General features: G+C 35.5%; 1 protein-coding gene across 2 annotated transcripts; it reads right to left on the minus strand.

Annotated features, from left to right (window-relative positions):
- Window positions 1-25,950, minus strand: LOC111600899 (protein apterous). 2 transcript variants are annotated; one of them, XM_023317242.2, is made up of 8 exons: window positions 25,794-25,950; window positions 20,772-21,010; window positions 20,463-20,679; window positions 18,772-18,911; window positions 1,978-2,151; window positions 1,639-1,898; window positions 1,237-1,433; window positions 1-515 (listed from the first exon to the last, which is right to left on the minus strand). In XM_023317242.2, the coding sequence occupies exons 1-8, from the start codon at window positions 25,830-25,832 to the stop codon at window positions 342-344; spliced, it is 1,440 nt and encodes a 479-aa protein (XP_023173010.1). In that variant the 5' UTR covers window positions 25,833-25,950; the 3' UTR covers window positions 1-341. The 2 variants fall into 2 exon arrangements, with proteins under 2 accessions (XP_023173010.1, XP_023173008.1); XM_023317240.2 differs by having other exon boundaries at window positions 20,772-21,013.
- Window positions 25,951-26,241: the final 291 nt, after the last annotated feature.

Genomic DNA, 26,241 nt, shown 5'->3' on the forward strand with positions numbered 1-26,241 from the left:
AAGTGAGCGAAATTTGGAATTTTGATTTGGTTTCTAGATGCAACACTACAAAAATACTTAATGCCAACTTGCTGCCACTTCTCGTCTAACAACATTATCTTCTCTTCCTCTTGCTCTTCCTCTTCCTCTACCGCCTCCTCCTCTACCATATTTTTTGAGTATTTAATTTGAAGCTATTCATTGCTGGCGTTGAACAGGTCCGCCAACGTTAATAGAGCCGCCGATCCACTGCCGCTCGCCTGCAGCAATTGCAGCTCTATGGAGTAGGCTGCAGCTGCAGCAGCCGCCGCCGCCGCCGCAGCAGCCGCCGTTGCATTTAGTTGCTCCCGCTCCAACAGCTGTTAGTCGAGATTGTGCGGTGGCGTGCTGTTCGGACCGCCCAGCATAAACGACGTCGGACTGTGCACCGAAATGCTATCCAAATCCAAGGTGCCGTCGCCCTTCTCCATCAGCCCACTGCCATCCTGCTTCATCATCATGCGACGCCACTTGGCGCGAGCATTTTGAAACCAAACCTGAAAAGACAATGAGAAGATGTTTTAGGCATAGTATTTATTTTCAGTATATATCTTTAGATCTTATAGATATCTAGGAAAATATAGTTATTTATTTTCCACCTTGAGACACAGCGAATGGACGTGGCATTGGATTGGGCGATTTTAGGTCGAAATTATGTATTTTTAGTATTTTTTAGTATTAAAATGATTTAAAAGTATTTTAAGTAACTGAGTATTTCAAGAATTTGTAAGTATTTTGAGTATTTTAGGTATTTTCTCAGAATTTTAGGTATAAGTATTTTGGGTATTTTTTAGTATTAAAAAGAGTATTTTAAGTCATTTTGGTACATAACGTATTTTTAGTATTAAAAATATTCTAATATTTTAGTATTAGAAACAAGCATTTTAAGCAATTTAAGTATTTTAAGTTTGTTATGTATTTTAGGTATTTTAAATATTTTAAGCATTTTAAAAATGTTGAGTATTAAAAGTATTTAATAATGTTAAGTATATTTAGTATCTTAAGCAATAAAATCATTTTAAATTTTTCTTGGAATTAATATTATTTTAGGTGTTTTTTATTTGAAGTATTAAAAGTATTTTAAATACTAAAATATTTTTAAGTATTTAAGTTTTTAGTATCTTTTTATTTTTTTCTAGTATATTATCATTCATCTCTATGATCTCTAGTATTTTGTGGATGTCTAGTATATTATGTCCATCTCTAAGGTCAGCTCACCTGCAGCACTCTCTTTGGTAGGCCCGTTTTCTGCGACAATTGCTTCAGATCCTTTGCATCGGGATTGTGATTGATGGCAAAGTAGGACTTCATGGTGCGCAGCTGATGGTGCTTGAACGAGGTGCGCATGCGCTTAGTTCTCGACGAGGCGCTCATGTGGCTGCCACGACCAAAGTCCACATATTCCGTATTGAGATCTGAGAGAGAGAGAGAGAGACAGAGAGAGTGGGAGATATAAGATTTTACAGCTCAGTTTTACGATGGGTTTTTTTATGGGGACTGGCGCCAGCTACGGATCAGCCATAAAGTGCTCCGAGACATACATGCGTTATGTGTATATATATGTATGTGTGTGTATGCATGTCTGTTGGCTGGTTCTTCACTTTTATGTCTTTACTGTACCTATATTAGCTGTAAAGGCCTCGATATCCTTTGGCTTGCGTTTGCGCGGTCTGCCCTTTTGCCGTGCCGGCTGCGGCAAGCCCGTTATAACATGCGATGTGGGCACAAAAATGCCCGTAGGAACAATACTGCGACTGGGATCCGAATGCGGACTCGATGAATCATTGTGCGGCGACCCGAACTGTGTGCTATAAGGATACGTGGCGCTCATGCTAGTCGACGATGCAGCATCGCCCTCGCGCGCTATGCTGTAGTGAGTTCTGCCACAGATACAAATGGGAAACGGAAACTGATTAGCAAACACTTTTTCCCAATTGGCAATTGGCAATTGGCACTCACCTGCAGTAGATTAGCGCATCGATAATGCCATATTGATCACCTTTGGTTAGTGGCGTATGGCAAACGGTGCAGCAGAAGCAGTTAACATGAAAAACTAAATTGCGAGCACGCATTACCAGCTCGTTGGAGCTTATCGATGCCAGGCAGCGGGAACAGCGGCGTGTGCCAAAAAAACTGCAAAGAAAACAGAGAAAAAACTCATTAAAGCGAAATTCTTATTCTAATAAAATTAATCCAATATGAATAGGTCGAATATAAGAGCATCCAACTGGTATATGCTGTCTACAATGCATATGCCGTTAATAAGCACAGTTCTAATCAGACAACAAAGTACGTCACATAAATTTATAATGACCATTGCATCTCCTTCCAATTGGAAAATTTGCAGTCTACAATTTATGATTTAATATTTAATTGTTGCAAATTAGAAATATTTTTCTACGTTCGTCTATCAACGATATCGATAGTTTATATTGGCAGCGTTATTAACATAGCTTAACGTTCTGCAGCCAATTAGAGCTAATAACCGCCAATTTACATGGCAATACTAATATCCAATAAGATTAGTTGGTCTATCGACTATGCCAATAACAAAAACAATGTTTGATGTTTATCCAATTAGATCATCAGATTATAAGATATTCGCTGCGCGCTGCATTCGTTTCGAGGCGAATTCAGATTTAAAGCATGGTCTTGTATGCTTTCATCAGCAATGAGGGACAATAGCAAGCCACGCCCACTACGGGCAGTGCGAATTATGTAAATTTCTAGCTTTGACAATTTTTAAGCTAGATTTACGAAATTTTAAAGGTAAAAGTAGAACTTCAAAGAGATTCGCTTAAGAAAAAAATGTTTAAAATATTTATAATCTTCAAACAGGGTATTTTCTTAGTCGATCATAGAGCAAATACAACATTCTTTAATTTATAGCGCATGTAAATTGCAAAACAGACTCCAAAGAATTCTAAGCAGCGCTCACAATTATATGGCATGATAGTAATAAAACATCGAAGGCGACCAAAAAAATTATATATATATATGTATATATATGTATATATATGTACAATATTTGTATAGGTTTTGTAGGCAATAATCTTCGCTTGGCCAGACAAAATTATGGCCTCTCAACTAATAACATGCTTTCCGGCTGCAGGAAGCTGGATGCTGTATGCCGAGCTACTGTGTCTGCCAAAGCAATCATGGCCAGCGGCAAGATCTTTGGGAGTCTAGACCCAAACAATGAAGCCGTTAACAAAACGCCCACTCATCGTCAACGTCAGCAGCAGACTCGAGCTTGGAGTCGAAGTCGGCAATAAGCATCAACGATGTCGGCGCATCACTTTGGAGCGTTCGCTACTGTTTTCACTTTCGCAAAATGACAGATCAAAGATAATCAGCAGTAGTCATAATGATCGAAGCAATACACTGAGAGAAACCAGATTGGAGAGCTGTATGTGCAAGAGTTGGAGCGAGAGAAAGAGAGAGAGATAGTCAGAGATGATCGGAATTCCTACATAAGTTCATGAATTTATTTTTTTGAGTAATTTTGTTCACTAGTTCAGCTCGTGAACAAAATGATAATTTAAAGATTCAGTCATAATTGAACATAAGATTCCTAAACACTTGAACAAACTGAATAGTTCAGGAACATGCATCATAAACAGATTCCTTACTAGTTCATTTTATGTAGAACTAAACTAAAATAGTTCATTAATTCATTTAGTTGCTATGAACTAATGCTCTTTATTGTTCACTTAATCCGTTCAGCAGTTCATTTTAACGACTCGTTTTGCACAACAAAACTATCTCATTCACAAGTTAACTAGTTCATTTGAATAAAGTGCAAAAACTCATTTTGATGAGTGCATCATGAACTAGTTCATTTTAAGAACTAAGTTTTGAGCATTTAAACTGTCTCATTCACAGATCACTAAGCATTTTCACTAGTTCATTTGAACTGGCTGCTTTTGAACAATTACATTGCATCGTTCTCTGTTGAATGAAGCAGTTCACTAGTTCATGAACTGTTTCATAGTTCACTAAGCATTAAATCAGCTTACTAGTTCATGAATCTGCCTATTTCTTTCACTGATCACTAGTTCATTTTAAGCAACTAGTTCATTTAAAGGAACTAGTTCATTAATCACTTGAAATGCATCAATCAAAGAAGCTCCAAAGTGCATACAAATTAATGATTAACCCTTAGTAACGCACCTTTTCGCGCAGTGCATGCAGCTTCGTGCCACACAATGATAACCCTGTACGCGGGCATTTCCCAACACTGCAGAGCGCAGGGCAGGGGCACAGAAATTGGGTAGTAGGAAACATCAAATGCTCAAGACACGCGATTTCTTTGACATTAATCAAAATAATTGGCGCATTTCACTTCAACTTCGCTCAACAGAGTCATTCTCACATTTTGCTGAAAATGAAATGAAAATGAAAGACAAACCAACTGCAACAATTCCATATAAATTTATCATATTTTTCTCTTTTTTTTTTGTTTTTATATAGAGCGCGGCGCAGCTCGCAGCTCGCATTTTCATTTCCCATTCGCAATTTCGTTGAAAATTATTTGGGATGTGACGCCGAGATTTTTGTTTGTCACAGACGCAGACTCTCACTCGAGATGTGTGGATATACCTTGTGTGTGCCAGGGGTAAGCCCCATAAATAATATTAAACATGGATGCAGCGCAGCCAGCGCTGAACATCGTGCGAGAGGCGACGCAAGGCCTGGGCTACCAGCTCATAAAACTGTTTCAGCGACACAGACAGACGACGGCGACGCCGAAGACGGTGGCGGCGATGCCTTCATTTCGTGCCACTTTATTTTTGTAAGTGGAGCCGCAGAGCCCTTCGCTCTTCAACCTGCCACGCCCCCTTTTGCGCCTATTGCGCCAACATGAGGCGAAACAGAGAGAGAGAGAGAGAGCGAGAGCAAGCGAGAAAAATGAATTATGATTATTGCCATGTAAAAGAGCAGGCGAAATGTCAAAGTGACAACGCCTAATATATGATTATGTTTTTCGAGCGCTCGAAATCTGATACTCTCACAAACGCACACACGCACACACACGCACACACACACGCTCTGGACACGCTGGAACCGCAGTCCAGAGAACCCACAGCCTCAATGTCATTCCATGTGATGTGTTGCTGTTGTTGTCGTTGTTGCTGTCGCTGTTTCGGCTTCTGGCTGTGGCTGTGGCTGTGGCTGTCTGTCTGTCCGTGTGTCCCTCTGCCCCACTACTATTTCCCACCACATAGCGCACATCAATCCCAGAGCTGAGCCAAAAACCGATGCGATACCTAAAAACGCCGGCTGACTGCCTGGGTTAACCACATCGTTCAGCTCTGTTGTTATTGCTGTTGCTGTTGTTGTTGTGCTGCACTTGTTTCGGAGGCGTTGCCCAGTACACTGAGCGAAAATAAATGGGCTATTGTTTGCGGTTTATTATTTAGATGTGACACATAGAGTATGAATTATCTTGAATTATCTATATGAAAAGATAAGTAAGATTATCTATCAATAGCTTAAAAAGTAGTTGACGAAAGTTAACGAATGTTTTAGATAGAGACTACACATATTTAACGAAAGTATACGAATGTTTTTAGATGAAGTAGTTAAGTAAAAGTGAGCGAATGCTTGACACGTAGTACTTAACGAAAGTCTGCGCATGACTTAGACTAGAAAAGTATTTAACGAAACTGAACGAATGTTTGGGATAGAGTAAAAATAAAAATAACTTAATGACAGTGTTCGGAAGTTTTATGTTGAATAAAACATGACTTAACGTAAGTAATTGAATATTTTAAATTTAGTAAAAAGATACTTAACGAATATTAGTATTTAGTTTAAAGAAAGCAGGCGCATGTTGTACAAAGAGCACAAAATTACTTAACGAACGTTAGCAAAGACTTTAGATAGAGTAAAAAAATCTTAACGAAAGTGGACGAAAGTTTGAGATATATGTTTCTGCTTGATTGGGATTATGTAACGAGTTTTAGTCTCAAATAATTTATAAATGGATAAAAAGTCTTGAATTTAGCTAAATACTTCGAATTAGTATTTGGATACTAAAAATAAATTATAAAGATGCTTAAGAAAAGTAAAAAATTTTCTTTAATTTTGGTTGCGCTTATAAGAAAATGAGACATAAAATTAAAATTCTCAACCTTAAATATTATATGCAAAATATGTTAGCATAAATAAATATTATAGCATACAAATTTCTGAGTTAAAAAGTTGATTAGATGATAACCAAAAAAATTTCAATTATAAATAAAATTAAAAAAAAATTAAATAGTTATAGATAGATGATAACTTAATATATTCCAATTAGAAATAAAATTTAAAAAATTAAAAGTTATAGAAAATTTATAACTAATAATATTCCAATTAGAAATATTTTTTTTATAAAAAATTCAAAGTTATAGATAGATAATGACATTTTTATTTCTTCATTTCTAAAGAGACTCCAATTGGAAATAAAATGTTTATAAAAAAAATGCAAGAGTTTATACTTGAAGTAAATATTTTAAAAGTCAGCTAAAAATATATATAAATTTTAAAATTTATTTTTGTGCTTTAAGAAGTCGAGCTTCAAAATAAAAATATAATAATAAAGATATAGATGTCTGTATAGGGAGGCATGTATATTTTCTTGATATATATTTTCTTCGAGTGCACTTGAAGCGTGCGAAGCTGCGACACATGTGAGCAGCCAGAAACACATCCACATCAGCATCAGCATCAGCATCCGCATCAGCAGCAGCAGCAGCTGCTGCAGATCTTTGCCTGATAGCCACGATTTTCGTCTCAGTCGCCTGAGCTCGTGAGCTTCTGCTTATATTTCACTAAAAAGTCAAGATTTTTTGTTTTTGTTTTTGTTTCTGATTTTTTATTTCGGGCCTCTGATTACGCAAATAGATATGAAGCTTTTTGGGCTTGGGTTTTGCTTCGGCTGCGGCTTCGGCTCTGGCTGATAACAGACAACAGAAATCGTGGCTAAGTGGCGCACTCAAGCAAAGGCCACTCGATGGGCGGGCGCAAAGCCCGCCCGGTGAATAGGATCCGTATGTTTGGTAGGCGGAGACCCGGAACATTCAATGAGTTGAGAGAGCTCAGCGCTCTGTGAAGTGTAAACCGACGTGTGGCAACAGCAGCAGCAACGGCAACAACGGCGGCAACGGCGGCTGCTCTTGTTATACAAAAAAACATGAAAAAGGGGCACATTGCTTGTTGCACCGGTTGTTGCAACGGGGATTTTGTGAGTTGTTGCTGCTGCCACGTTTCACTGTAACGTGAGAGCATTTGTAACCGTGCGGCAGCTCAAGTATATTTCATATATATATATTTATTTTCAAGTGCCACCCGCTGTGGCTTCGGCTCTTCCGATTACAAGGCAAGTAGCAACAACAACAACAACAGCAACAACAAACAGCAAATGGATTTCCCAGACGCCACCCCGTTCAAAGTTTGCAAAAAAAAAACTCAAATATATTTTGTTTGGGATTTCGTGAGAGCGTACGCCCCGTGGCGTTAATTCGATTCTAGGCTCTGTCGCAGCAGTTGCAGTTGCTGCTGTTGCTGCTGCTGTTGCCCCTGTCTAAAAAACATATATACAATAATTATTTGCATTTACTTCTATACGCTCTCTAGTTTTTTTTTCGACTCTATTTGTATTCCGGGTATTGGCTTAGCGCGACAAGTTTTTTTTTTTTTTTTTTTTTGGTTTTTTTAGCTGAGATTTGTGTGCTTAATGTGCTGGAAAATTAGTTTGTTTTGCTGTCTTTTTTTTGTTGCGTTTTGGGCTGATCGATGCCTGCTAAGCGATTAGCTATAAGCCGCAAGCACTGCAGAAGCCCATGCAGTAATAACGGGAAGTTAGCGAGCTGCAACAGGCTCTGCTTATCACGATTTATTTATGTTAAAACTATTCTGAATAAACTTAACATAAACTCAATTCCTTAAGTCTTAAAGACTCCATCCTAACAAACTCTTTTTATTCACATTTTGATTAAATCTAATGTCCAAAAACCTAACCTCAAAGCATTGATTCACCTCTAGAATTTAATATTTTTCTATATCATAAAATTTCAAAGCATTCCCTGATAGATTCAACATGCCATAGCTGCCGAACAAATACATTAAAATGCTTAAAACATCATTTTATAGCGAGCTCCCGAACATAACCTCAATGCACAAACATAACCTCAACAAGCTGTAAACTGTTTGATGTGATATTAAGGCCAGTAATTTACCCCTCACTGTTTCTATTTACATTTGAAATAAAAGTGCTGAGCCAGTTCTTAATATATTCAATTTAAGCGCAGATCGCCATACATAACCTCAACTTACTACACATAAGTTAAAAGCAAAACTGTTAATGCGCTGCTGCTTGCTTAAATTTATATTTACATTCGTATAAAAACAGGGTTTGAAGTTCTTTAATAGCTACAGCCGTACATAACCTCAATGCACAAACATAACCTCAACATGCAAATTTTACCTGCTTTAAAATATAGTCGAAATTGTCTAAATTGTTTCATTTACATTTGTATAATAGTCTCTAAACGTTCCCTAATAGATTCAACTCCCGCACATAACCTCAACTCTCAATACATAACCTCAAAGCCTAACCTAACTGTTGATGTGTCTGATCTTTTAAGCTAAATAGTTTAAAATTTACATACGAAATTAAAATGTTTAAACGTTCTTTAATAGGCCTCTTCCGGCTTCCAGGAACTTGTGCATCTGATGCTCACCGAAATCGCATGTATAATTTTTTTTATAGTTTAGCTGATTAGATTAGCGCCCCATTGTTTTTGAATTATTTCTTGTGTTGTCTTTTCTTTGGATAACCGAAGGGTCTCAAGTGTTTGATGTTTGGGCTCTATGCGGAGAGCACATAAATTCGGCGTAAAATGCTGTTTTAAGATGCCCATTAAACATTTTAATTATCGCGCCGCTGTGTTGTTTACCCTACAGAAAGAGAGAGGGAGAGAGAGAGCGAGAGAGAGAGAGAGAGAGGGCGATAGCATTTAAGACGTGGCTAAGTATAAAAAGGTTAAGCGATTGACCAGCGAAGCGAGCGACTTGGCTCAAACGTTGCGGCTTGAATGCAACCACCGACAACCACCGACAACCACTTGAGCGTGCTTGGGTCACACAGTGGTCTACATTGCAATAGAAAACTTAGCTAAGTGAGTGGTAATGATGTGTTCTAATCAGCAGAAATTTCTTAAGAAAGGATCTTGCTTGCGTGAAATTAGATAGCTCCTAATAGGTGTATAGCTTCTTAAGAAGTATTGCACTTGACTTTAGAATTCGATAAAACTACATAAAACTGATTATCAATTTTTATATAGAAATCGATAAAACTAAATAAAACTGGTTATCGATTTCTATATAACATGGGAACAAATCAATTATTCGTACTACGATCTCATTGAAAATAGGTGATCGAGGCTATTGCTTTGGGTAAGAGTCTAAAGCTGTTAACGCATATGATAAGTATATTTGTATTATTGATGATATCTATGCATGATATATATGCTAGATGAGCAGTTGATTCGATCTAGCCCTGCTTGTTTGTCTATGAAATTGAAGTTAGGCACTTTCAGAGACAGTTTATACTGGGCGTCGGTTGTTTAGGCTAACTGTCTATAAAAGAAGTAGATATTCTCTACAAAAAAGATAACGATGAATAAAATACTTTCATCATTTTTTTATTTTTGATATTTATTTATTTAGTTGCAGCGTTTTGTCTTAGACTCTATAGCGCATTTAGCTCTAAACCTTATCTAATGGGAGGGCAGATATGCGAATAATTCTGCGCTTATTGCTACTATCTTAACTAGTTCTAAGATTATCTAGAGGATGCAGTCTCTTAAGTCTTCGCTTATTGTGGCTTATAGCCAGGTTGCTTGCGATCAGCATTAGATTCTGTGTATTTTCTAGTCGCAATCTGTCGAAAGAGTAGCTTGGAAGTCCTTCTACCACTCCCTGTCTCTAATTCTATATCTGTATAGAGCTAATCTATCCCCCGCTATCGCTTGCTTTCTCTCTCTCTCTCTCTATAATAATCCTCTCTCTCTCTCTCTCTCTCTGTATCTATAATACTACTCTATCTCTCTCAGTATAGTACAACTCTCTCTCTGTCTCTATCTATATTATTACTCTCTCTCTCTACTTCTACTTCAACTAATAATACTTTCTCTCTCTATCTATTATTACTTCTACTAATCTCTCTTTTTCTCTCAGTACTACTACTACTACTCCAATTATTAATCCTCTCTCTCTCTTTCTCTCTCTCTCTCTCTCTCTCTCTGTCTCTGTCTCTATAGTACTACTCTATGTCTCTCAGTATAGTACAACTCTCGCTCTCTCTCTCTCTCTCTCTGTCTCTATCTATATTATCTCTCTTTCTCTCTCTCTACTTCTACTGCAACTACTAATACTTTCTCTCTCTCTATTATTACTTCTACTAATCTCTCTCTCTCTCTCTCTCTCTACTACTACTACTACTACTACTACTACTACTACTCTCTCTCTCTGCTTTTATGACCATCTGCTTTTATGAATGTTTTTTTTTATAATTTTTTATTTATATCTACTAATTATCCCATAGAAATTTGCACAATAGCTATTTTTTAGCTATAAATCAACAGATTTGAATTGCAAATAAGCTTTTTACTATAGCCGTCGAAGCTTATGTTTTATGATTGGCTATAGCCGTATCTAGTTTTGGCTCTAAACAGAGACATCTACAATTTCGCTGCAATTTTGTGTCATATAACTTATTATAGCTCTAATAACCCTCAGTTATTTGTCATATTATCTATTACAAGTCTAAATATTTTTCACTTTAATTTGCTGCCCATTAAAATCACATTTGTTGCAATTGCCTTTGCTTTGTGATTAACACATCTCGTTTTATTTTTTTTTTTTCTTTTTTGCACTCATTGATTATAGTTATTTAATGCAAGCTGAACACTCATATGTATGTGGAGAGATATCTCATACACATATATGTTTATATGCATATATATGTGCCGTGTCTGATGTCTGGCTTGGCTTTGCTGACGACGGCGCTACATGGGATCGCTGACAAGTGCTCATAAAAAATAAATACTGCGCTTTTTTCTCAGCCAGGTTTTATACACATATTTTTTCTTCCTCTCCTGGTTTGCCTTCACCATTGCTCAGGTTTTTTTGTTTTGATGAGTGCGCTGCCTGCTGTGTGGCTGTGAGTTGGTAGGTGTGTGTGGCAGAGGGGGCGTGCCACAGCTAGGGGGTGGCGGGGCTGGGCTGCCAGAGCTGGTCTCACATAAAAAAGCGTCGTGAGATAGAATCGTTAAACTGTTTGGCTGTTTAACTACTCTTTTTAATACCCATTTGAATGTGTTTGCACTGGGTATTATGTTTTGTGCAAGTGCCTGTAACAGGTAAAAGGAGGCGTGGTCGATCGTTCGACTGGCTGAACAGCGACCTGAACTAGGTTAGCCTATAGCAGGCCACGCTAAAATTTGTTGTATATACTCGATAACGATTTCATTAAAATAGAGACGAAGATTAGAGCGATAATTTTATAATTTTACATATAGTCCGAAAAGCTCATCGATAATCGATTATAAAAATCGATCATAAAAACGTTATCAAAATTTAGTAAGGCGGCTCAGGGTATCTCCTTGAGACAAGCAAGAGCTAGAGACTCGAACAAATCCAGTAAGTTTCAACAACTTATCGATATCGTTTATCAATTTCATGACAGCACACAAAATCGATGTTTTAAATCACTCAAATCGGTTCAAAATCATTATGAAACTAGAGCATCTGCGCGACTCTATAAAGATCTAAAGTTGTGAGATTCTATAGCAGGCACAAATTTGTTTCTATACAATAATCGATAAATTTAATCATTTATATAAAATCGTTTAAAGTTTATATACAGTTACGAACATTTTTGACTCGTTTTAAGAACTAAAGCGAACCAATTTGATGAATTTAAAAAAAAAAATATTTTTGATAATTTATCCTGATTGCTCTGAAAGCCAATGGGTTGGCAGGGTATTTCCGAGTTGTGCACTTCCAACTAGAGCACTCTTTCTTTCAGTTTTTGCTCTCAACTGATTTTTTTCTTTCAATTTCATTTGCTTTGCTTTAGCTCTTTTTCAGTTAAATTTTTTTTTGTAGTTCTCTAGCTGTTTGCTTAATGAATTCTGTAGATTTTCTATTTATTTTTGTTTTTTACATGGGGCGCTGGGCTAAAGTAATTTTTTTTACATATATTTTCCTGCAAGCTTCGAGCTACAACAAGAAAATTATTTTATTGCATAACGCGCGATTTGAGGCTGGCCATAAATTTGGTGCTCGAGTATCTCTTGGCCATTCGTTGGCCACAATTAAATGGTTGCGCTTGGCTGACTTTCAAAACTGTAAACATTTTATGCCAAAAACTTTTTACACATGCCCGTCTTACCCTTTTTTTACTGTGTAACGCTGCCCCCTTTTCTCGTCACTCTTTCAGCCTCTCACCCTCGTTCTGTTATTCTCACTAACACTTTTTTTCTAGTCGCTGATTAAGACATTTCGCTGCGCATTTTATATTATTTTATGATACGGTTTTTCCATACTTTTTTTCTTCTTTTATTTTTCCCTGCCTTTTCTTTCTATCTATCTTTTGTGCTTTGCGTTTTGTGCTCTTGCGCTGCTCTGATAACGAAGCCAATCAGAAATCTTGCTGGGGAGCACACACATAAAAATTATGACACCACGGCGGTCGCCCCAAGGGGAGTAACTCTGCTGTATATACATATGTATATATATGTATATGTATGTGTGTGTGTGTGTATTAAGATGCTGCGATAACGCTGAAGCGCTTTTTATAGCCATTGCTATAGGGTAAATGGGGCATTTGAATTAGGTGTGAATGAATGCAACAGGCAGAGACAGGCTTAGGGCTTAGGATAACAAGCTCAAGTTATATAGACTCGAATATTAGAGACCTAAATTATGTTTTATATATTCCTATATTATTGTATATAAATTTTAGAGTTCTCCTTCTATTTCCTATTGATAAGAAACCATTTAAGATCTTGGTCTTTTGAGCTTAACTCGAAGACTTCAACATCTAGAGGTATGAAATTTGATATGCAAATTCTCTTGCAGAGTAAACAGATGAATGTAATTGAATTTGAAATATTTAAATTACATATTTAAATCTGTTATATAATTAAAAATCTCTTGGTTATTTCAGCATAACTCGAAGACTTCAAGAGCTAGACATATCTCCTTCGGTATCCAGATTGTCATTAGGTATGTACAAATTCAGACTGATTTAATATATATATATGTTATTATTATATATTATATATATTATTATTATAGATAAAAATTATTAATTATTATTAATGAAACTAAAACTTTAAAATAAGAAGAGTTTAAGTTGCTCGTAAGCACATTTTGAGAACAGAATGTTAAAATCAACAGCTAATTTCTGTTGTTAAGGTATTTCCTAGTCGATCACACCCGACTAGAGCACTCTTACTTGTATTGCTGCTGCTGGTGGTGGGGCTGCTGCTGCTCGGCTGCTCGGCTGCTCGGCTGCTTGGCTGCCAGCCTGCAGCTTATCCGCTCTGGCATCAGCAGCAACATCATCATGATAGATAAGAGCCGAGTTCAGCTGGGTTGAGTTGGACTTTTATGACGTTGTCGCTGCCAGGATGGCCACGAAAATATGCAGAAAACGAGGTGACAGCCAACAATTTTTACAGCTCTTGCCCCCTTATTTGTGGCTGCTGCTGTTGGCTGGCAGCAAAAACAAGAATTGGCGAGCGAAACAGGTACATTGCCTGATTGTAAAATGTCAACGAGCTGCAAGCAGGGGCGAGCAGCTGAGAGAGAGAGGCGAGCTTAAGTGCCGCAGCAGCAACGGCAAGCGACGGCTTCAATGTAAGCCACAACAAGCCAATTATTTGCCTGGCCAAGCTTAAAAACAACGGAATTATGAGCAGCTAACAAATATATATACCAAAATATATACACACACATACAGATATATATACATTGATATATATAGACATATATAGTTAACACCGCAACAGTGGCAAACATATGTTTTGATGGTCCGATTAGCGCTACAAAAAATGTTATATATACATATGTGTATATGCCGGTTGATATATTTGTTGTATCTGTAGCTTAGCTAGAAAACTCGACTCGAACAGCAGCCAATGTGACATGTGTTTCTGTTGCTGTTGTTGTTGTTGCTTATCTAGATGCTTTGTTTTGAAGTTTATTGGCTTCAAATACCAAATGCCGACCGCAGAAATCAAATTTGTTAAATCCCAGTTAAGAACAAGTTAAGTCAATTGGTAAAATGAGAAATATAGAGGGAGTGAAAGGGAGATACACAAAGCGCGAGTTAAACATGCGTAAAATGTAAGAAATCTAGACATAGGCCAAAGGCAAAAGGGAATGGCTATAACTAGTTTTTGAATTGAAAATTCTTTTTGTTAGGAATTTGAAATTGAATTTAATATGATTTTAAAATAATTTGTAGATTATGATTATTGGAAATATTAAAATAGTTAGAACAAATTTTAAATAAATAAATAAAATAAAATAAATTTATTCAAATTTAGTTTCAATATATCAATATTTAAATTACAAAGTTTTATTAAAAAATGTATATTTAAAATAATTAATTTCTTTAATATTTCAAATTATTATATATATAGATAGATATAAAAAAATATGTTTTGTATTAAGGAAAAAATGTAGAAAAATGTAAATTTATTTTAAGAAATTGTAAAATATATATATATAAATATATACACTATATTTATATATATCACAACTTTTTAATATATAAAAAAAATTAAATAAATTCTTTACGTTTTTCTAAATTTTTTCTTATATATATTATATATATAAAATATATAAAATATTTATTTCTATGCATCTAATCATAAATTGATTGATCATAAATTTACTATTTTTTTATTTAAATTTACAAATAATTAATAATTTTTTATGACAACTAATAAATCTGATATCTCGATTTTACAACTTTTTAGCTATTTAAGCGCGCGTTTAGTAAAACTTTAAAATTTTTGGATATAAGTCATACAGAAAATTACTATATGAACTTAAGGACTTCGATTTTGATACACATACATCTGCATCAACCTAAGGTTTTATAAGTTTGACCTTTACAATCGTAGCATATCGATAGATATATTCCTCAGTCTGTAAAATGGGACTACTAAAGTTGTTGCAGTTGCACTTTGGACGTCTTATTATTTTATTTATAATTTTTAAATTCTTTCTAAATTAAAAGCTTTTATTAAATAATGCCTGCTGTATTTTAGATGTCCTTCAAAATTATTATTTATATTTTAAATATATTTTGAACATCTTCCAACAGTTTCAACCTTTATAAATATATTCATAACAAATCTGGTTGACATTTTTATTTCATTTGTATTTGTTTTTTTTTTATAGATATGCAAATGTTAAATAGACAACATAAGAAATGTAAGCACTCCTTAAAATATAATTTTATTATCATAAATTCACACATTTATTCAAAATATGACCAAAATTATTCAACCCTTAAGACATTGGTCATGCAATTAAAGGGAATGTAAATATCTATGCACATAAGTTCAAATTAGAAATAACCTAATGATCTTTACAAGCTAACTAGGCATATTAATAATCAAAGCGAATCTGCTGTGTATATACATATCATATATATGCATATATATATAAATATGTATATATATATATATATATATACATATATATATATATATGTGTGTGTGTGTCTGACCTATTGAAACTTAAATTAAATACTTTGTTGGGGTCGCCTCATTGACTATCAGCACGAAAAACATATTTAATTGAAAATATATATTTTGCAAATATATACGACACTTGCCTACGTGTGTGTGTGTGTGGGTGCATGTCTAGGTATGTATGTGTACTTATTTTTCAATAATAATTACTGTTGACCTGCTTTGACCGCAACACACGAGCAGACAAATACGATTTCAAAATTCTATTGAAATTTCTATGGAAATGTTTTAATGCCAAGTTTTTTCTGTGTGTGTGTATTTTTTTGTCAATAAGCCGGCAATAAAGTGAATTGAGTTTTCATTTCAGCCAATGGCCGAAAAGACTTATAAAAGCCAAGTTAATATGTGGTCTGCTTTTAAGTGTATTTAAAACTGGCTACTTTGAACAGGTAATTAAGACAACATTTTAAGCATATTTAAGTTGACTTTCAAGTGGGCTTTAAGGAGATATTTCTGATTATGTGTTTCAACTTGATTAGAAATTGTGTGGAGAGGGTAGAGAGTTGATCTGTATGGATGTGTGTAAGACTTAGAATAGACTGACTTGGGCTGGACTTAAAGATGTGAAAACAAAGTCAGAATTAAAGAAATAAAATGAAAAAATGAATTTATTTAAAAAAAAATCAGAAAAATCTTAAAAAAATCTAGATGAACTGCAAATGAACTTAAAGCAAGAAGAATGAGCATTAGATAAAAGAAAGTAACATATCAGAAAATTACTTTAATGGACTGCTCTTAATTATAGAGTTTTTGGCTATATAAAATGTTTTTATCAATTAAATTTAAACTAAAGTTTTTGTATACAAAATCTTAGATTTCTATTAAAAATTAAAATATCTACTCAAGTAGATGATTTTCATGATCATAAGAAATTGAGTAAGAATTTATTTACTATTTATCAGAGAGCTTTCGCTTAAGAAGCTCAACTTGTTTGATTCTTTTTACAAATGTGTCTAAATATATTTCAAAATACCAAATATTGAGTTTATTTATTGAAAAAGATCTCTCATATTTAACAGAAATCAAAAGATCTATAAGAGAACATTACATTTTTGTGCATTCCCCAGACACATTTTTGCCTTCATGTTTTTATAATTTTAAAATGAATTATAACGCTTCGTATTCAGTTTAACAAAACATGAATTTATTGCGCTGATGCGTTGATGATTTTTCAAGAGGAAGAGAGAGAGAGAGAGAGAGAGATTCGCGCACACCCACAACATTTGCCCCACAGAGTTAACGGTGCATAGGGCATAAATTTTGGACCCCTCCAAAAAAAAATGAGAAAAAAGACAGTGCGACGACTTTGTCGAGTCGGCGTTGTCATATTTGACATCAGCTCTATAAATCAACAAAGAATGTCGTTGTCGTTGGAGCGAGGGAGAGCGGGCCATGAGCGAGGGAGAGAGAGAGAGGGCGGGCAGGGAGGTAGGGTCTTGCTTTCGATTTGATTGATAATGGCAGGCAGGCAGCCAGGCAGCCAGGCTGCATTGCCGGCGGAATGAAACGAAATGAAACATTACGGCGGAATGGATTGTGGATTGTGGAGGCTATTGTATGACATGACATGGCGGCAAAGAGCAAGTCTGTGTGTGTGTTTGGTGCAAGCCAAGCGAAGCGGTTGCGCAAGGGGAAGCAGACAGCATGCAGCATGCAGCATGCAGCATGTAGCATGTAGCATGTAGCATGCAGCATTCGACTGCGCGACTGCGTATTTTGAAATATGGAGCGGTAATAAATGTCACAAGAATCATTTGAGAGGAAATACGAGTGACGAGCGTGACTTGCATTCGATTTATGTTGCAAGCCATGTAGCTGCATGCGTCAAATGATGCCACTGCCATCGCTTCCTCTGCTGACTGCATGAATGATAAAGTTTCTGATTTACGCATTGGCTGCCAGCAGGTGTTGCTGGAAGAAAAGCTTTTGGCTTGGCAAACCTGCAGAGATTGCTTTAATTGCCGTGCCACAACAAATTGTAGGCGTAGCCAATGTGTGTGTGTGTGTGTGTGTGTTGGTGTGTGTCTGAAATTTGGCATAATTATAACCTGTTTTCATTTTGTTCATGCTGCTGCTGCTGCTGTTGTTTTAATCTCGCGTGTTGCTTGCAGCGCGTGAAATCGCGTTACAGCAGCAGCAGCAGCCACTGCAACAGCAACAGCAACAGCAACAGCTTCCTAGCTTAGCAGCCACCCAAGCGCAGAGTGTCAACCTCTAAAAGCCGCAGACAGCCACCGAGGCGCTGGGCTTTGATAGTCTGGCAACTGTTGCAACTGCAACAGCGGCGGTGTCTAGCGTGAGCGAGCGAACGAACGTTCTTGAGAAACGTTGAACGCGGAATGGGAATGCAAGCAAGCAGCAGAACCACACGCAGGTCCATGCAGCCAGGCGAAGCTAGGAGAGAGGGCGTGAGAGAGGCGACGAGGCGACGAGGCGATGAGGTGAGGTGAGCAGCAGCTACAGCAGAGCAAGAGGTGATGAGCTAAAAAGCTGCAGCTGAGGGGCACAAACAAAGTGAGCTAGGTGAAGGGGGCAGGACGAGGCGCTGGCGGCGTTGTGGGGGCGCTGTTGGAGCGCTAGCTGGCACTGTGGTGTCTTTCGCAGCGGTCGCGGTCTGCTTATTGCCGTCACCAAGCATTGACTGGCTAGGCCAGGCTAGCCTTCGCACAGTGGTGCAAAAAGCAAGGCAGAAAAAACAATGCATGCATATAAATATTTCATTTGCGTGTTTGGCAATCATTTTCTAGTCAATGTCTTGGCATGCAGTCGGTGGTTTTTTATCTGATGCAGACCCTAAGCCCGACTGACTGACTGAGTGAATGAATGCTTCCCAGCAGCGGCAGCAGCGGCAGCAATATCTGCAGTTGCATTCACATTAGAATCAACGGAATTGGCACTTTTGGTAGCTTTTAAGGTCTGAACTTACCTATAATAATCGTTTTTGCAATAAATGTTGCCATCACGTGAATAACATGAGGATTCCCGTTCCAGAGGCTGGCGACATGCATAGCACTGCAAGCAGCTGGCATGCCAGCGTTTTTCCACAGCGGAGAGGTAGAAACGATCCTGCAAAATTAAGCATAAATAAATAGTCTATGTATATATGTATATATTCTAAATATGTAAGCAATTTTTATACGAATATTCAATTTACTATTCGCAATAAAAATAGTCTTTATGCATATAATATCAGAGCTGCTTAAGCAACTGCCTTGCTTTTAGCACATTTTGATATTAATTGATATAATAACATGTTCATTTATACATGTGTGTATATACTTATACTCATTTTCCCATGCATGATTCACTGTCTTTGTTTAAGTCATTAAGGTGTTTACATATTAATAAAGACAAAACAGGTAAATAAATTAAGTGCAGCTATGAAGATATAGCTTCAAGCAATGGCAGTGAACTGTCGATTGAACTGGGAGGAACTTGAAAGCGATATGGATACATGCTGCTGCTCTTTATATACTCGTTCACAAAGGAAGAAGAGTATATTGGTGTTGTGAGAGGACGACAATCTGCCAATGTGTCTTGTACGTAGTAAGTTAGAGACTTGAAATTTGGTGTATCTACTGCCAGCTAAGATACGCCCATTTGAGGCGTGGGAAATTGGAAAATATTATATTATTTTCTGGAATGTTAGAGATTTGAAAGTTGAAATATATGTGTATGAATGTATAGACATCTCTTTTATACCAATATAAAGTTTATATGTCTATACTCATAAGACGCTTGGCAAAGCTGTAACTTTTCAGGCTTTAGTGCTAGAAGCAAAATATATTTATAATTGGTTTACAGTTGACAGCCTATATTGAGGGCGTGGCACAGCGAAAATAAACTGTATCTTTCGCAGTTTTGAATCCTTTAAGCTCTATAAAGCAGCCCAATGAGGCCAAAGACTTACTTTATGTAACAAGCAGTTAGAAATTCAATTAAGCTGATTCTTATAATGACATTTGATCTTTAAAGATAAATTAGATTTTAATTTATGAAATGTGCAGCTTTTGGAATATTTGTCTTTTATTGTCTTCTATTCCATAAAGTTTTTTTTCAGTGCTCATCTGAATGTCTCTATCTGTATATCAGTACCTGAGTATGTTTCTACCTCTAGGCTATTATCTTATGCAAAGATCGAAATTATCAAATACGTTTAGTTTTACTTTATTTCTGTATTTAATCGTCTTCTCTGTGATTAGTAATAATCAACTTTTGAATGTCTTCAAGCCTGCAAAACTTACCAAAGCTTGACAATACAAAAATGACTAAAAGCCAATTAAAGTAAATAGCTTGAATAGTTTGTAACTTTAGTAACTATTCCGCTTATATTAACATAATAATAGTTTTGCGTACGTAAAATTCACACTAAATACTCTTAAATATATAAACTCCAAGTTGTGCTTATCAAACCCTTTCTACTCTACACTCGCAATCTCTTATTCAATAAGTTTTTCTCACAGCTTCTTAAGCCGACGGCAATATGTAATTATCCTCAAACGTATGCTCACCACAGGGATAACACTAATACACACACACACACTCTCTCTCTTTCTTCCTCTCTCTCTCTCTCTCTCTCTCTCACTAGCACAAGCATTTTATCTCTCTTGCACTTACCTGTATTTGTCGGCCGCAGCCGGCGCAATCGTCTGGATTGCGGGTTACTTTGCTATCGTTGGTGGATTCAGGACTGCTGGGTGGACCGAAGGGTTCCGTTTTAAATGATATGCCCGATGTGGTCTCATCGCTGACCTCCGTGCAATCCGTGCGACTGCGGCTAATTGAGAATTTAGCCGCAGAGTCCTCAAATGTGGCGCGATCGGCGGTCTCATAGCTATAGACACAGACAGAGATAGAGGTAGAGATAGAGATAGTTTAGTTGAGTTGAGTTACGGCTGGGCTTATGTCTGAGTGATTTTCTCTCACCTTCTATATGACTCGCTGCCGTATGCATTGCCAAATGGCTTTGTACTCTGATCACAAATATCTGGGCACGATGACGTCGAGCATGTGCGAAACAATGGATGATGATGATGATGATTGTTGTTATTATTATTATTATTATTTGCACCTGCAGCACTGCCGCACTGATTGCTCCCTTGATGTGCTACAGGTGGTGTTAAACTTTTCTCCCTTGCGCCGGGCCCAAGAAATCTTGCGCTCTGCTGCTGTAGAGTTAATGAAAAGAAGAAGCAGAACAAGCAGAATGAGTATCTTTTTGTTTAAATTAATTATTAATTATTTCTATTGATATTTAATTATATATATATATATTAATATTTTATATGCATCATATTTATTTCTATTAATGCTTAATTAAATTTATATTATATTATATTAATATTTTTATTATATTTATATTTTTCAAATAATTTTTTACTATTTTGTTTTTATTTTATTGTTTTATATTTTTTAATATTTTGTATTTACGAAATCCAATTTTTACAAATTAAAAATATGTAGTCATAAAAGAATTTGGTATTCGTATTTTTGGTATTTCAAATAAATGACATTTTCCTGTTTTCATATTTATTTATATTTGATTCTCTTGTTTTCGTAAGATTTTCGAAATAAATATTTTTACGTAAATTGATTTGGTTTCCCAAGCTACAGAAATACGAAATATATAAGAGAAGAATAAACTTTAGATTATTTTATATATATTGTATAAAATTTGTTTCTATATATTTTCATAATTCTTCACATATTTTCATATTTCGTGTATTCTCATTTGAAGTAAAAAGTCTTCATCGCTTGGTTTCCGTTTCACTCAGCTCGAAAATTTTTCACAAATTTCTTCACAAATGCATCTCAAAAGGATATGTGCCACAAAATGATGCATGAAATTTTCAATGGCGGCGGCAAAAGTTAATTTCAATTAGGCAAAATTTTTTCTGCTGTTTGCTGCTGCTGCCGCTGACTTTTCCAAGAAAACGTTGCGCGACATTTGAAAGACGAGCAGCTGGGTTAGGGGTGGAGTTGGTGGAAAGGGTGCCGGGGGAGCGGGCGTAACAACGACAGATGCCTGAAAACTTAACCCAAGGCACCGCCCCCTCTATATGCCCCATTCATTGAGCGTAGTTTTGCATATATAATATGTGGCCACAATATTATTTTCGAGTACGAAACGAAGCGCAGACATCTTGTCGCACATTGCAGACAATTTATACATATACATATATATATATATATATATAGTGAGTAGATCTGGCGAGTCGCTACGTATCATCGATGCTCCAGTTTACTTATTTTTTGATTAATTAGTTGAAAATAGTTTTCAACTGTTTGGCTCTGTGTTTACTTAGAAGGATGACAGGTTTTTTTTCGACTAAAACCAAAAACTTCATTTTTATTTTGTCATCTTATACTCGTTTAGATTGAGCGAAAGGGGAGTATATTGGTTTTTATGTCGAGTTGTACTTTTGTGAGAGTTATATATATATATAAATATACATAAATATATATTTATATATTATATATTTATATACTTTCATAAAGTTATGAGCTTCTTTCACTTTGATCAAAGCCATAGCTTCCACAATTTGAATGTAATTTACTTGTTGTTGGCCACTTCTATAGATTAACTAAATTATTAATATATTCATTTCTTTTGAGCCGTGATTAATTAAAGAAACTGTTTATTCAACAACCTTGGAGCTAGGCTTCTTAAGTTCAGCAGTTGCATCATAATTCAATTTATCTACATATTAAAGAAAACTCCGCAGCCTTGGAGCTAGGATTCTTAAGTTCTGCAGTTGGGTTTACCATAATTGAATTTATCTACAAATAGTTATCTGCATTGGGATGTGGCAAATCAAAAAATATATAAATTTAGCTATATTTGAACTTATCCAAAGATAGACCCAGTAGATGTTACGCCGACTGTGGCTACACAAATTTTAAAGTAAAGAAATTTTATTGAATCTTATATTTTTATGTAATACGAACGAGTATGAAGCAGTCATTGGCAGCCAATTGCAATATCTTTGCTTGTTTTTCTTTGCTGTTTTAATACAAATTTTGTTGTTGTTTATCATTTTTTTTTACATTTTTTTAATCATTTTTTTTTCGACTCTGTTTGGTCAGACATCGGTTTTTACCTTTGGGGGTAAACACAAAACGCAACATTTTGCTGTCTGCCATTTTTAGTTGGCAATATTTCAACATTTTTTCTATTTCTTTTGGTCAACAACTACACACATAATACCCCAACTAAAATGGCCTGACCACATTTCTTATAGGCAATGGCTGCTTCTTGTGCACTTTTTTTATTTGTGCAATTTGATGGCTTGATTTGTTGCCTGAAGCGTGCCTAAAAATGGGAAGATATACCAAAAAATAGAAGAAAAAGAAGAAAATTGTAACTTCAATTTGGCAAAATTTAGACAAAAGACGTAAGATACAAACTTCTTTTGTAGCTTTTTGTTAACTGGGAAACTTAGGTAAGGTGCTTTACGCTTAATGTTGAAACCTGCTGCTTGAAACATTTCAATTTGATCAAGCAGAGTCAAGTAATTTTTAAAATATTTTATATATTAGAATTGATTTGTAATAATTAAAGATTATGAGAAGAAATATTTAAAATTCTTTGTAGCAGTAATGAAAGCTTTATTTGTATTAGCAAGTCAGCCTGCTCTAGCGGTAATGATCAACTGGCGAATACCCTGACTTCCGTGTCTAGCAGTTTCTTGAGTTCGACAACAAAATGTCTACGTTAATCAGTATCAAAGAATTAATTTTGATCTTTATCTAATTTTGGGGTAATATTTAAAGAGTTAACTCATTTTCTTAACCAAATTAGAAGTAACTAATGCAGAAATTATATACATAAATAAACTTTTAAATCTTCAGTCGGATATTCCATAAAATATATGTACTCTTTTCTTATTTCATGAACGCGTCTAAAAAACTGTCAAATATATTTGGCCGCAACATTCTTTACCTGCTTTTGTTTTCTACTTCTGCTATAAAGCAAGTCATGCTGTAGTTTCAGCGCTTAAACCGATTACGAATTACGAATTATAAAACGCATATCATGTAAACCCTTTTACTCGGCTGTCGTCTTCTTTCTGTTGTTGCTTTATAGATAGTTTATTATGCATGGCTAGAGAGCCTATAAATCTGATATATATAACTGAATGGGCGTCTAGTGAAGCAGTAAGTTCAATTGATTAATCTAAACTAGCGATTTATAAGAATAAAGGCAAAATATGAATAATAAATAGATGTATTCAGAACTAAATGGATTTGGACAGCAAAATATTGATAATACATCCATTCATAGTTCTGCTTTTAGCTAAGAAGTGAAACTAGGAAAACAAAGTATCGATAATGTATATCGATTCATATACTGTTCACAAATCGATTCATTTATAAAAAAAAATAATATTGCAAAATATCGATTTATAACTGAAAAGAAGTAGAGAGACAGCCAAAGCCATAGATGAAAAACACTATAAAATTATTTTACAGTCAATAAATTTCAATAAAATGTACTTCAATATCGTTCAACCTAGCGTATGCTTAATATTTATTTGCATTTGCATTAGCAACATCTTTTCTCTCATCACGAAGCTAAATATCTATAGAAAACATATCTACAATCTACATAGCATAAGCTGTAAGTAAGCTCTTTCCAACTGATTGTTGGCAACTGATTTCGCTATCGACCCATGACAACAAAAACACAGAGAGTGAGGAGAGGGAGAGGAGAAGGGATGGGGCGAGAGCGTACTTAAAGTCAATTCATGATCTGTTGCGTTGTCACTGAAAACAAAATGCACAAGGGGGTTTTCTTATCGCTAACTGCGCTTCGATTGCTCGTAGTCCCGCTTCTGTCTCTGTTTCAGTCGCTGCGGCTGTCTCTGTGGATCGATAGGAGTCGTAGCTTTTGGTCTGGCATTGATAACATTTGTAACCCGAGCGCGAGATAAATCACAAATTAATCAGCGACCAAAGACCTGATGCGACTGCTTTTGATGCTGACTCAAACCAATTTTTTTTGGGTTGAGCGTGTTGAAATCAGAATTAAAAACGTTTTAGAAATTTGTCGAGAATGCTTTAAGGTCAGTTTATCGTTGAAAGGGGAGTCGTATTAAACTATCGATCTTTGGGAATTGGACATAGTTAGGGATATGAATTTAGCTATGTTTTTCAATGTTAATTGAAAGTTTTTCTAGCTTGAAAACTTTTTACATTAATCAGCTTGTATAGCTATGGTAATGATCTATCTATTTATCGATCTTTGGGAGATATTTAATGCAAGTTCTTAACATCAGTGCAGTTAGCTATATATCTATGAGATTGCTTATACTATTTAGAGTTATAAAATATTTTATTTTTACTACAGAGCTACAAAAATGATCGATTTATCGATATTTTTAAAAGGCATTGTATGAATGAAAAATATTTGTTTTCTTTTCAATTATTAGTATAAGTTTTTCGAGAATAAAATAGTTTTAGCTTATTTATTTAAAGAGTTTTTGTATGAAATTATTGATTTATCCATAGATTTATAGCTTTTGAATGTTTTGGCATATATAAAAATAATAAATATGTTGTATGTTATATAAATCGATGACCTTTGGCTTGTGTTCAAAGGTTATTAAGTTGCAAGCATTTTGAAATAGCTCATTTATTTTAGCATGCTATTAACTTATCGATTTATCGATCTATTGCATTACTTACTAAGACGATTGGCTTTTATGTATCGACAAATAACTACTCCACTGATATCGAAAATGTAGCTATAGAGCTTGGCATTGCTCTACGTGTCATTGATCTAAGGATTATCTAAGGATAAGGATTGATATATCGATAACAAACTTAAAGGGAGTTAATTGTCTGAGAGTTTTGAGTTGTTGTTGTAATGCTTCAATCCATTTATATTTTGAGCTCAGTAAGTTGCTATTACGTTATCGATCTTTGAATAACTTATCGATAACTTACCCAATGCATCACAGGGCGCTCCTCGGTGCAGACGCCCATGTGCGTCTTTTGGAATGACACGAGGTCTATTTCCAACGATGATGATGTCTGTCTGGTGTATGTTTGTAGTTATTGTTGCTGTATGTTGTTTGTTGTTGTTGTTGGTGCTTGTTGGCTGTTGCTCTTTGTTGTTGTTGGTGGTATCCTGATTATTGTTGTGGTTGTTGTTGGTGCAGCGACTAAGCGCAAGGCAAATGCAAAAAGGCTTTTTGGTCCTGTTTAATCCAGTAATTTCTTATTGATATTAGCAAAATTTGTGCGCATCGAACACTTCTTCTTCTTCTTTTTGTTTTGAAAATTTATGAATGGTTTGAAAACAGCAAATTTATAGATTGAACATTTTTACGTCAGCGAGGAAAAAAGCTTTCTATACAAATTTTTTATGTTTCACTTTATATATGATATATAT

Source organism: Drosophila hydei, unplaced genomic scaffold (assembly GCF_003285905.1).
Source record: "Drosophila hydei strain 15085-1641.00,03,60 unplaced genomic scaffold, DhydRS2 tig00008127-arrow-arrow-pilon, whole genome shotgun sequence".
Classification (NCBI taxonomy): domain Eukaryota; kingdom Metazoa; phylum Arthropoda; class Insecta; order Diptera; family Drosophilidae; genus Drosophila; species Drosophila hydei.

Excerpts from the sequence above, each read along its gene's own strand:
- LOC111600899 (XM_023317240.2), bottom strand. The coding sequence starts at position 25,832 with ATGGGCGTCTGCACCGAGGAGCGCCCTGTGATGCATTGG. Across the intron at positions 21,014-25,793 it reads AGCGCCCTGTGATGCATTGG|CAGCAGAGCGCAAGATTTCT; the intron begins GTAAGTTATCGA and ends TTAACTCTACAG. Across the intron at positions 1,899-1,977 it reads GATGCGCTAATCTACTGCAG|AACTCACTACAGCATAGCGC; the intron begins GTGAGTGCCAAT and ends TATCTGTGGCAG.